General features: G+C 34.5%; 1 protein-coding gene across 1 annotated transcript; it reads left to right on the top strand.

Annotated features, from left to right (window-relative positions):
* Positions 1–1,857: 1,857 nt before the first annotated feature.
* On the top strand, positions 1,858–4,002 carry LOC107794361 (gibberellin 2-beta-dioxygenase-like; the record flags this gene model as incomplete). The annotated part of the gene is given in 3 exon segments (NM_001325580.1): positions 1,858–2,322; positions 3,051–3,402; positions 3,493–4,002. Coding segments are annotated over 3 exon segments (1,032 nt in total). The 3' UTR covers positions 3,769–4,002.
* Between the last annotated feature and the right edge of the window lie 9,398 nt (positions 4,003–13,400).

Genomic DNA, 13,400 nt, shown 5'->3' with positions numbered 1-13,400 from the left:
TAAAAAAAAAAATATTACTCACTAAATTCTCTGTTGCAATTCATATTGACTCTTATTAGGAAACGATTCAACTTTAAAATTCTCATTTTTTTACTTAATGAGATGATTTATAATCACACAAATATTTATGGCATATTTTATCCCACAAATTTTAAAAGTGTTTTGTTATTTTTTAAACTCCACATCGAATCAAATAATTTCACATTGGACGAATGTGAATAAATTTTATACATATACACGGTCTATATAAGCATTTCCTCACATTGTTCTAGTGCACGGAAAGATAAGCGGCAATATTTTCTAGGACAATGTTCTGCTGCTAGAGATATATATAAAATATTGGTATAGGGAGCATAAAATCATCAATAGTGGGAATCAAACCATTTGGACGTATAATTTAAAACGTTAATTAAGAAAGAGCAGCGCGGAGAGTGATTATTGTTTAATGATATGCAACACTTCTCTCTCTTTGGTTTAATCGCTAAAAAGGAAAATTTTAATTGGATATTCTTTCTAGGAAATGAAGCAACATTAATTCCCCTTGAACTTAGTTTAAATTTTTCAATCAAATTCCTTGTAAATTTGTTTCTCACTAGGTGTAACTCGTCAAGTTTGCCTTTGAAAATCATATCTCAATATGAACAAGCTAATTCAAGCAACTAGTAAATTTTTCGAAAGTGAATTGTGTTATTTTCAAAATATCTTTCTTCAAATAAGAAAAAGAAAGTCTATTTTTCCATATATATAATTCGTTAGTTTGACCAACGATTATTAATAGAAGTCGAGAAGAGTATCAGATTTTTGAAAGAAACTTGGGGTCATAAATGATTCTTATTCGTTCTTTTTTGACCTTTTTAAATACTCCGTGTTTTATTAAAATTGACATGACCCATAGAAACTCTTACCAAAAAGAATCTTTTTAGTGCTATTTTAAGTTTCTGACGTTGAAACACTGATAACTAAGGGAACACTACCCAGCAGCGCTAACTCGATCTTTTTATACTATCATAATCAGTGACGGATCCAGAATTTATATTCTATGAGTTCAACTTTAAAATTTTTGATTATTTTTATAGCTATAGATTCATATCTACTATTTGTAGCAATTTTGGTGAATTTTTACACTATCCCGCATTGAAAATAATGAGTTCAAATGAACCCGATATCAAACGGCGGGATCCGGCCTGACGACGACTCGTCAAGAGCACCTCAAGCTTTAGTATATTTGTAGTACTAATTTTGGAAGAATCTTTATTTTCCCTAAGTAGAGTACTCCTCTTTAACCGTATTTCAGAATTCAAGAACCCTTTACCTTCCTTTAATTTTGTCCATTTTCAATTTTCATTTTATGAGGTATCTCTCAAATTCACTAATAAAATTTTAGATAATATTATTTTATCCGTTTCAACTTATATGTTTTATTCTCCTTTTTAGGCTATTGAAACAATGTCTTATTTCTATATTTAGTAAGTTATAATTTCAATATATTCATTTTATTTTTTAATATCATTCTTGTATAGAAATAACATGAAATATTTAAGATCATAAAATTCAAATAATATTTTTAGTATGTTATAATGCAAATCACATGATTCATTATTTATATTTTTAACTTTGTATCTGATACACACGTACAGTAAAACAAGGAAGCATATAAAATAAGACTAAAATATTAAAATTTAAGGTCCACCCTCGATAGAAGAAGTAACCAAGCAAATCTTGTATAACTAAGCCAGATGGCTTCTATTTATAGTTTCTAACGCCTCCTTACATCTGCTCTCAATTCTCATGCATCAGCCTTTCTCCATATTTAAACTCCACCAATCCCCTACCAAACCAACCAAAAACCTACTACTTCCAAAAAAATACTTCTTCTTCTTATTCCTCTTTAGTCTTTATTCCTACAACAAATAAAACTATGGTGGTTTTAACTCAGCCACTTGTTGAAACTTTATCTCACATAAAAACATGCAAGTACAATAACACTGATGTTTTCACTGGTATTCCAGTTATAGACTTATCAGACCCTGAGGCCAATACTCTTATTATTAAAGCTTGTCAAGAATTTGGATTTTTCAAGGTGGTGAATCATGGTGTCCCAATTGAAATCATGACCAAATTAGAAAGTGAAGCTGTCAACTTCTTTAACTTGTCCCAAGTTGAGAAAGATAAAGCCGGCCCAGCTAACCCTTTTGGCTATGGTAACAAAAGAATTGGCTCAAATGGTGATGTGGGTTGGGTTGAATATTTATTACTCACAACTAACCCTGATCTTAGTTACCAAAAATCCATCGCTATTCCCGGAAATTCTCATCTTTTCTGGTAAGCAAGATATTCATGAAAAAATTTGTTAATTTTATCTTTTTTCTTTCTATGTATTGGCAATGTGATGAATTTTTAATACTATCATCAGTGTTATTAATTTATTACAACTTGTTTGTTGGGTTAAAACAGTAAGTTTGGTTCGTCGAGCAAGAGGAGAGAAGGATCAACAATGATTTCATACCCTATGCTAGTTCTTTTTCTCTCCCCCAGATATGCCTTTAATAAGTCCTCCATCTATTCTTGTGTGACGACATCTATGATTGTGAAATTCAGGAATGAACAGTTGCAACAATCATGTTCAATTTCTTTTGACAGTTTTAGATTGCGGTGTTTTGTAATCAAAGATACTCTTAACATGGTGTAATATTGTTCATTTTGGGCCAAGCTTTTACGGTTTTCCCCAAAAGTTTCACTCTATTAAGAGGTATCCAATTCCTTATAAGTAGAATATTTTTCTTTTCTACTTTCCACGTAAGACTTTGTTAAGAAAAAAATATGAATTCGATATACAAAACTCAGCTAAACATGAATTAAATAAACTATTAAATATTAAATCCTAGACAATTTAGTAATATTAATTAATCTTGGTTTAATTTCCAACAATGTCACTTACCATTTATATGTAACAAACCATTATTTACTTTCGTGACTTGACTATATAATATTTTTTATGCAGTTCAGTAAAAAGTTTGATTTTTTCCCCCCATCGTTTTCTATATATGCAGGTCATTGGTGAATGAGTATGTAAGTGCAGTGAGAAATTTGGCATGTTTGGTGCTGGAAAAGATAGCAGAAGGGTTAAGAATTGAACCAAAAAATGTGCTAAGTAAGATGCTAAGGGATGAAAAAAGTGACTCATGTTTTAGGCTAAATCATTATCCACCATTCCCAGAGTTGCTCCAAACATTGAGTGGTAGAAATTTGATTGGTTTTGGAGAGCATACAGACCCACAAGTAATATCTGTTGTTAGGTCTAACAACACAAGTGGCCTCCAAATCTCACTCAGAGATGGGACATGGCTCTCTGTCCCACCTGATCCTTACTCCTTTTTCATCAATGTTGATGACTCCTTACAGGTAACAACAATTTATCTTTTATTTAATGGGCTATATGAATCCTGACTGATCACTGCATAAAGTGCGTTATGATTTAATTTTGAATGGCAGGTGATGAGTAATGGGAGGTTTAGGAGTGTAAGGCACAGAGTGTTGGCAGATAGTATGAAATCCAGGGTGTCTATGATTTATTTTGGAGGGCCACCTCTGAGTGAAAAGATAGCACCTTTATCTTGTTTAATGGAAGAAGGAGAAGAAAGTTTGTACAATGAGTTCACATGGTGTGAATACAAGAAGTCAGCTTACAAGACAAGGTTGGGTGATAATAGATTGGCCCTCTTTGAAAAGAAACCACAAACAAAACCTGCTACTTCTGCTGCCCAATGACATGCTCAAAAATAACCCTATTTAGGAAAATTACATAGGATTTTACTCACTTTCCTTAGTTGGAAAAACACCACCATCATCCAAATGAAAAAAAAGGGGTCTTTTTAATTTTTAATTTATTTTTCCTTTCTGGGTGTTTTCTAGGTTTGGGTAATTCTATGTCATCACCTACTTTTTCTTTTTGTGCTTAATTGTAACAACTACCCTTGTGCTATAAATGCTATGTTATCATTATTATGTCATCACTTTCGTATACTTGTTGGAAAAAGCTATGGAATTTTCTTTCCTTTGTGACCCTTAAATTGTGGATGTTATCAGGTGGGGTGTATATTTATTGCCTCGCACAGTTTCAGTAACCTATTCCGCTAGGCATTAAAATGCACATGTATAACTTGGAATTAGTGGCAAAAGTTAAAAAAAAATTATAGCTAGTAGGAATTGAACCAATGACCTTACAAAAGTTTTGAACCCCCTTACCACTTAGCTATACTTTTGGGTGAACCTCCTTTCCGCCCCCTTAAATCCGCCCCTGCTTGGAACACTTCTACATAGTAAACAAAAGCCAAAATCATTCTATATGAAGATGTTCGACTAGATACTGAGTATCTGAGTTGCTCGGATTTTCTAAAAATGTTGCCGCATCTGTGTCGGATCGTCCAAAGATACACTATTTTTGAAGGATTCGACACGCACCCAGCGATATTTTCAGAGAGTCCGAGCAACATAACTGAGTATAACAAAAAGAGAAAGATTTTTATAACTTGCGGTTATAAACATGTCGATTCATTTGTGTGATTATAAAATTATATATTTAAAGATGAAAAAATGGGAAGTTGAAAATTAAAGGTTTTTTTTTTGGTAAAACCTGTGAAGTATTTACCATAACCAACCAAAATAACGAATGGGAAGTTGAAAATTAAAGTTATATATAAAAAATATCATTCCTTTTTAGCAAGATTGAGAAAAATGTGTCAGTTAATGAAGTAGAGTGAGTAAGAAACTTTGAATAGAAAAGGCAAAAACACGTGAAAACAATAGTGATGTGTGATTATGAAAAACATATAGTAATTAATTATATCAAAGAACTTCATCTTATTAAAAAAATTTCCTAGTGGATTGAAGAACAAAGACCTATGCTCGATACCTTTTAAGAATACATTGGACTGAATTGACAGAAAAATTTATGCCTGACTGTGATCCCATATCTATATTTAGTATTTCTTTTTTATACATAATATGAATATATATTGAAAAATATTAGTATTAAATAACCAATAATTTCAAAAGTACAATAAATTCTTAAAAACTTTAAGAATTAGAACAATCAAATTTAAATTTTAAATACGTCTCAGCGAAAGAAAGTTAACGGTGTTCTAAAGCATGAGTATAGGGCCACAATTGAATATGTAGGGAAAGTCGTATTCAATAGAGTTTGCATTGACCATCCAACTGTAGTTTTAACTATCTCAATCCATGCTGTCTCTGACAAAACATTCTATTGCAATTCAGCAACTAGTCTTGAAAGTGACCTTTTTTTTATTTATAAAAGCATTTCACAAGTCTTTTAAATCAAGAAAAACTCGTCATTACATTTTTTTTTTTTTTTGGTTTGATATTTTTAATGTTTCCCCTGCTTTGAATTGAATAAATAGAAATTGAGCCGGCGTCGAAAAGTAAACATCCTATGAGGCTTGAAAAAGACATGCACAAATTAAATTAGTAGATGGTCTAACGTAAATCATTCAATTAGGTATTACTAGTAAATAAACAATGGTTATTAGTATTCATTGAATCGTAAATGTGACACGAGGCAACCTTCTGGGCAGGCAACGTCAGACTAAAAAAACAAAATTGTAGATTTTGTGTTTCAAATATTATTAACTACTATTGCCGTCTTGTTTAACTAACCTTTAGAGCACACGGGTTTAATACAAACGAAATAACATAATATTTGACTATGATCCAAAATCCAAATTTATAGTATGCATAAACGAATTATTGTGCTGCACGCCTGCAATATCAACAAAACAACCACGTCGTTTCCAAACAATTCCCCGAGTTTCACTTCAAAAGTTTAATATGTTTACAAAAACCTGTGGTATACGGTTAAAATCGGACTTGCCCTTTTTGAGAGATTGATCGAGGATGGAGCACGATAAGTCAGGATCGGCTTCGATTTTTGATGGACCATAGCACGGGGGGTGGATTGCTAAGTTCATGAATCAATGACCGATTAAGGTCGAGACCTGCCATAGTCGAGACCGAAGCGTGACAGAGATCGAGCGAGGTCGAAGGGGGCCAGCTAAAACGAATAACAGAAAATCGAGATATCCGTGATCGGGCAAGGATCGTGACGGAAATCTCGGTACGTATCAAATCAAGACCGGTTATTTAACCTATCATGAGATTTGCTTCTGTAATTAAAATTGTACCACAAATAGAATTCCTCTACTATATAAAGGGGTTTCTAATCATTTTGTAATCATCATACATTCACGCATAACAAGGCAATATATTACATTTTCTCTCTTAAACTCTGTTGTCCAGTTCATACTTTCCATTCAGCATACTCAGTTGGTTTGAGGGCGGTTTAGCTTGAGGGCCACATTCGTTCATCATATTGGTTTGTTTTATTTTACTGTTAATTTCTAACATTAATTCTCATATTTATCAATTTGTGCCAAATGAAATCACGTATCCTTAAAACTATTTATAAATTTAATTGTTATCCAATTTCAAGGGTAAACACTTGCATAAACTTGATGTTCTACATTTATTTTTTGACACTTTTTAGAACGATTTTATTCTTATAAATATCCTCACAGTCTCCCCTCAAAGCTTAAATAGGAGATAAGGTCACATTTTCTGTGGTCAATATAAACTTCATTCAGTCAAAACGAAAGCTTCAAGAACTGAACTTATTCCAAAATCACTTATGTTTCGACAAGAATATACAATTCATGTCAATTTATTTGAATGTTATGAGAAGTTAAAATGACTAGCGCAACAACTGTAATCTTTGACCAGATATAGTCTCCAACTCATGAAAGTACAATTATATATTATCATTAAAAGGTCCAGAGCCTCAAATTAATTAATTATGAACAGAGTCATCAATATCAAATTCTATGATTTCAAACCTGCAACAAGCAATTGGCTATCTTGTCTAGCTTGACTGGGCAAGTAATTAACAGGTGGTCCAATTAGCGAATGGATTTCAACTAGTATTGGGTAGTCAAAAATTTATGTTTTACATTTATTTATTTCAAGGTATTTTATTGCACTGAATCGGTGAATCAACAGGCTCGTAATATAATGTCATTAACCGAAAAATATACTATTATTGAATTAGAAATTACTTCTTTCTTTACTTAAGAATTTTGAACCTCGTCACTGAATTTCCATTGATATATTACAAGGCTATTCAATCAGGTAGAGAATTAATTCTGTCCATATATTAGACTCGCATGCAATAACTGTCTTATCATATCTTTTCTATATTTGGAAATTGTCCTAATTTTTACTATGCATTTGGAATTAATATGCATCAACAGCTACTTGTTGGCCTACACAATAAGTTTCGGAATTGAATAGTCAACTTGTAGTACTACAATCAGTATGCTTGTCGACTTCAATGTTTTTTAGGTATGTGTTATGGTTAGTTACACCATCAGTAGTTCTTATCCAAAAGAAAGAAGTTGGGCAATAGAAGAAAGTCTCAAACTATAGTCTAATAATATCGGTTGGCAGCGTAGCTACATAGAATGGTGATCAACCGAACACCCCTCGATAAAATTTTTTACTGTATATATAAAAACTTATATTGTATATATAGGTCAAAAATTATTTTTTATATTCCTAGCTTTGCCACTGTCGGTCGGAGTCTTCCACACAATAGGTTTGAGCTCGATCTTTACTACTATTTCTTTCCGTTTCCCAATCCTGCTATGTGACGGAAATTAGGAAAAATCGTACTAAAAAAACGTCGAGATAATAGTTATACTTTTACCCCGATTGCACTTCCCAGCTCCTAGGATTTATGATTTGTGATTTATCCAATATAATGGTCAAATACAACTATCGAACAGTGAAGATAGAAGAGTTGGTATACTGGTAATTGATATCTACTTTTTTTTTCTTTTCTTTTTCTTCTGGAGCTTGAAATGGAATGAAATAGTAGGTTTTGATATGCCGCTTTGCCTCAAATTTTTGTCTTCGAAAACATTAATTTCTTAAAGGGAAAAATTATAACCTTTCATCTTATTAGTGCATTTGGCACATAACTAGCGCCAATTGGTAGACAAATTAGTTCCTTTTTCTTTTTGGTGACGCACGTTTGGTGTAGCTTATGATAGCGAAGGACACTTTGATTGTGATATTACAATAATCAATAGGTCGTCAAGTCCAAATGGTAAGTCATTAGATTAGTTCGAAAGCGTCGAACAATGTAAGATTGATGTGTCATATCAGCGTTTTTTCTCCTTATTCATTATGAAATAAAAACCACGATAATCTTAAGCAGATAATCAATTCTGGCATTGAGACGTTCCGTCATAATTCAGTTTTTTTCTAGGGAAATACTCTTGGGATTCTAACAAGAAGCTTGTTTCCAGTACTACTAAGCTGTTAGAGAATCTGGCATTTGACGATGTTCACCTCACCAGCAGTATTATTATTGATGTAATGCCGAGGATCATGCTATGTGCTATGCATATGTATTCATATTGGTACTGAGCATTCTATCGAGCCTTACGGAAAGGTGGCAAGAACTTATTACATGCTTAAAAATATTAATTACTTTTTAAGTTGGATTATGTGATGAGATTATGAAAGCATACAATAAAAGTTAATCAAAGTTCCTATATCATTTTGTTGAAGTGTATTCCGTAGTATTGGTTATTATGTTAATGCTATTGGGCAATTAGTATGAATCCAATTATTTTTTTTAACAAATAGAGGCTTCTGTCGTCCTCGCAGTGCAAACATTTGTTTTAGTGGCGATAAATTCGCATCAAATAGTATACAATTCAGTGGCAACCCTTTTAGAGCCACTTTGGTGGGTGGTTTTTGTGGCAACATCACTATAGACAACAAGCCTTCAGTCGCCACTAAAGATAGTCCGTTGGCGATTTTTCTAGTTTAGTGTCGATTGTTGTAATAGTGTGTTTTCTTGTTAATGAGTAGGTCGCTATCAAGTAAAAATAATCTAGTTAGAGAACTTCATCCCTCTCTCTTAAATTTCTGTTCATACCCTCTTCACAAATCATTAATTCTGAACATGATAATGAAATCAGCTACCTCACCAACCAAATCCCTTCAAAACCACCCGATATTAACATGACAAACTCTTCGCTAACCACTCCCTCGTTTAAGGATAAACTACTATCCCAAGAAGCGGGCGGCGACTACCTTGTATCCCTTCCTACAAACTCACTAGTGTTGCCCCCACAAACAGTAAATGAGCAGTCAGTTGGGAACCCCGACAACCATAATTCTGCTGTTGAAGATAGTAACAAACCTCAACAAGTCCTAATCACTAACAATTCTATGGGGATAGACTCCCCCTCACCTCGGATCTGCTAAAACTAAAATGCATCAACTTATCCGAAGAGGATACAAGCAGAATGTACTCCCCATGGAAGTATTCCCTAATAATCAAACTCATACACAAAAGAGTACTTCACAAATACGTAAAATCCAAAATTTTAGAGTTATGGAAGCCAATTGAGCAATTTTCATTAATTGATCTTGGATCGGCTTATTTTATAGTCAAATTTACAAAGGAAGAAAATGTGACCAAGATTTTACAAAATGGCCCATGGTTCATCAATGATTTTTACCTATCAATGCGGGGTTGGGAGCCCAATTTCGTGGCCAGTAAACACTCCAAGTCCACTATGTTGTCTGCGTAAGACTACCTTAGCTGCTTACAGAGTTCTATGATGCCATCATCCTAAGAAAGATCGGAAACACGATTGGGAAACTCCTCAGAGTAGATGCATGTACCAGCTCTACCCTGAGATGTAGATACACACGATTATGTGTGGAAGTGCCTCTTGAGCAACCAGTGCGATCAACCATCTTAATTGGTACACATATGCAACAACTAATATACAAAGGAGAGAACTTTCTCTATAAATTCTGTGGAAGATTGGGGCATACTGGCCAATCATTCACTCACCAAAAATCAGAACCCTCTACTCATGCGAAAGAAGGACCACGGAACATCACATCTACATTGTACCCACAAGATCATTGGCAAACGGTATCATTCACAACAAGGAGAGGAGCAACAAAGTATAAGCCAGGGCAACAAGGTCCAATGAGAGAAGAACCAAACCTACCAAGGGCAGGTATCAATGCCAAATTATTTGATGCCGCTACAGGTAAGTACCTCAATACCCAGGAGCTAGTTTACAAATCAAAGACTTCAAGCAATTCCACCACCCACTCCACCCTATACCCTGAAATTAATTAGGAAACCACTGACAATCTTTAAAAAAAACCTTAATAACAGTGGCAGTAGCGTGATCAATAATTTCTCTAAAAATGATCCTATTACCCAACTGTACATAACTATCTACTAACCTCTAATAGAAATACAATTGTACAAAGACGGTACTGAGCCACGTCATATCCATATATATATATATACACACACACAAGCATATCGTACCAAAATCAAAAGCAGCTCTGGAGCAAGTGAAGCACGCCAACTCTTGCTGATCAAGGATCTTAAGAAGGGGGACCGTCAGCTTGTCTACCTACACCTGCGGGCATGAAATGCAGGCCCCGTGAAATAGGGCTTAAGTACGAAAAATGTATTGAGTATGTAAGGAATGAAAATTAGTACGTAAAAGATATAGATGAAACATGGAAATAAGAAATTCTTCTGTAAATCTGAATATCTTTGTAAATTCTGAAACATTTATACTATCATGCATGTGCATATAAATGTCGTGTCATGCATAGGTATAGGTGTGCATAATATTATCAAGCCTCTGAGGGCATCCCATCATATCGTCTCGACCACTGTGGGCAACATCATCAACATATACCAATTGATCAGGTGGTGGTGCGTATATAACGCTGTAACCTTTTTCCATATCCCCCCACACATATTTATATATATACACGTATATAATGCCATCTGGTCATGGGTCAAAGTACCTGTATAAATGCATGAAATGCATGAAAATATGTTAATAATATCAATATTCCTTTCGGATAAACTTTATCAACAACGTATTATTTTTAGACTTATGAACAAAAGATATAATAATATGTCACATGGGGAATCAAGAACACAAAGACCCCGAGTATTTCTATGAATAGAGTCGTTTATGAAAATTGTGCATTTACTCGTTTATTCTGTATAACTTGGATCATGACGAAAAGAAAGAAGGAATATCCTTAACATATCTGGAGTAGGCAAAAATATATATAATATTCTTGTAGGAGAATTTGATTGCAAGAAATCTCGTTGCTAATGTCTTGTTTCTAACGTTCTGTTGGTGTCTTTGTTTTCAAGAAATAAACAATGAGCTTTGTTGAAAGCTTGAAAATGGCTAACGTTTCTAGGAATGTTAAGAAGGCTAATATTTTTGGATTGCAAAATTCTAATGTCTTTGAATTGTAAAGAGTTCCTAATGTTCTAATGGTGAGAATTGTGTAATGATTATAAGAAATGTAGTGTCCCTTTCTTGGCTAACTTAGTTGCCACCTATCAAAATGACTAAGGAGTCATTTGCCTTAGGTTGTGGCCAGCTGCCACATTTTTGGAGGGGTGAGGTGAGAATTATTAATCTTTATTCACTTATTAGGTAATTAGGTAATGTCCCGTTACCCGGTAATTAACCAATTATTTGCATAATTAAGAATTATCTCAAATTACCTAAAAATACTACTCATATTTTGATATACTCTATACATCATACTATCACGGTCATATGGTACCTTATATGGTACTAGTTCATAAATATCGGGTATTATCGCTCGACCCATATTTTATCCCAAATCGGCAACCTTCAACGAAACTTGTTCTCTTTAATTTGTGTACCCTTTATCCTTCATGACACTTACTTATCGCTTGTTATAAATAGCATAAATACGTTAACCACAAGATAATATAATCCCCGAGTCTACGTCAATTAACTGAAGACGAAACTTTAATGTACGAAAATGCGAGATGTAACATCCTTCCCCCCTTAGAAACATTCGTCCTCGAATGTTTAATTCTCCGATCTATATAACCTTGGTAGAGTCGCCTTTGTAACAATACTACTACCAACTCTTCCCGTAGAAACTCAATAATTCAATGCCACATAGGACCACAATCATCAATAACGACCAATGACAATAACTAGCACAAGATCCTTACACGTACCTTAAGGTCGTGACGTCTCAGTCGGACCCTTATCTGGAGGAGGAAATAAGTAGGGATATGTAGACTTCATATCCTCCTCGGCCTCCCAAGTCATTTCTTCCACATTGTTGTTTCTCCAAAGTACTTTCACCGAAGCTACGTCTTTAGTTCTCAATCTCCGAATCTATGTTTCTAGTATAGCAATAGGAGTTTCTTCATATGATAGCTGATCTGTGACCGGAACATCGTCAACTGACATAATTCTGGAAGGATCTCCGATACATTTACGGAGCATAGACACATGAAATACTAGATGTACAGACTCCAAGTCCGAAGGCAAGTCCAACTCATATACTACCTGGCCTACCTTGCGTATGATCCTATATGGTCCAATATACCGAGGGCTAAGTTTTCCTTTTTTCCAAACCTCATAACGCCTTTTATCGGAGATACTTTAGGAATACCCAATCGTCAACCTGAAATTCCAAGTCTCGCTGTCGATTATCCGCATAAGACTTCTGATGGCTTTGAGGTGCTAATAGCCTTTCCTGTATAAGCTTAATTTTCTAGATTGCCTGCTGTACCAATTCTGGTCCTACTAACGTAGTTTCCCCAACATCGAACCACCCTATAGGCGACCTACACTTTCATCCATAAAGAGCTTCGTATGGAGCCATCTACATACTGGAATGGTAGTTATTATTATATGCAGATTCAATAAGCGGCAGATGATCATCCCAGCTACCTTTGAAGTCTATCACACAAGCACGTAACATATCCTTAAGTGTCTGAATAGTAAGCTCAGCCTGTCCGTCTGTCTGGGGATAAAATACTGTACTAAAACTTACTTGAGTCCCCAATCCTTTTTGGAAGGACCTCCAAATGTTAGATGTAAAATGAGCTCCTCTATACGAGATAATAGATACAAGACACCATGCAATCGTGCTATCTCCTTAATATAAAGCCTTGCATAATCCTCTGCGGAATATGTAGTCCTCACAGGCAGAAAATGGGCTGACTTTGTAAGCCTATCAACAATCACCCATATCGAATCAAACTTACGTTGGGTAGAGGTAAGTCTACGATGAAATCCATATTTATTACTTCCTATTTCCAAGTCGGAATCTCCATAGCCTACAATAATCCATCGGGTTTATGATGCTTAATCTTAACTTGCTGATAGTTAGGACACTGAGCAACAAACTCTGCTATATCCTTTTTCATTCCGTCCCACCAATATACTTCCTTGACATTGTGATACATCTTT

Source organism: Nicotiana tabacum, chromosome 3 (assembly GCF_000715075.1).
Source record: "Nicotiana tabacum cultivar K326 chromosome 3, ASM71507v2, whole genome shotgun sequence".
Taxonomy (NCBI): domain Eukaryota; kingdom Viridiplantae; phylum Streptophyta; class Magnoliopsida; order Solanales; family Solanaceae; genus Nicotiana; species Nicotiana tabacum.
This window is presented reverse-complemented; position numbering and strand designations above follow the sequence as displayed.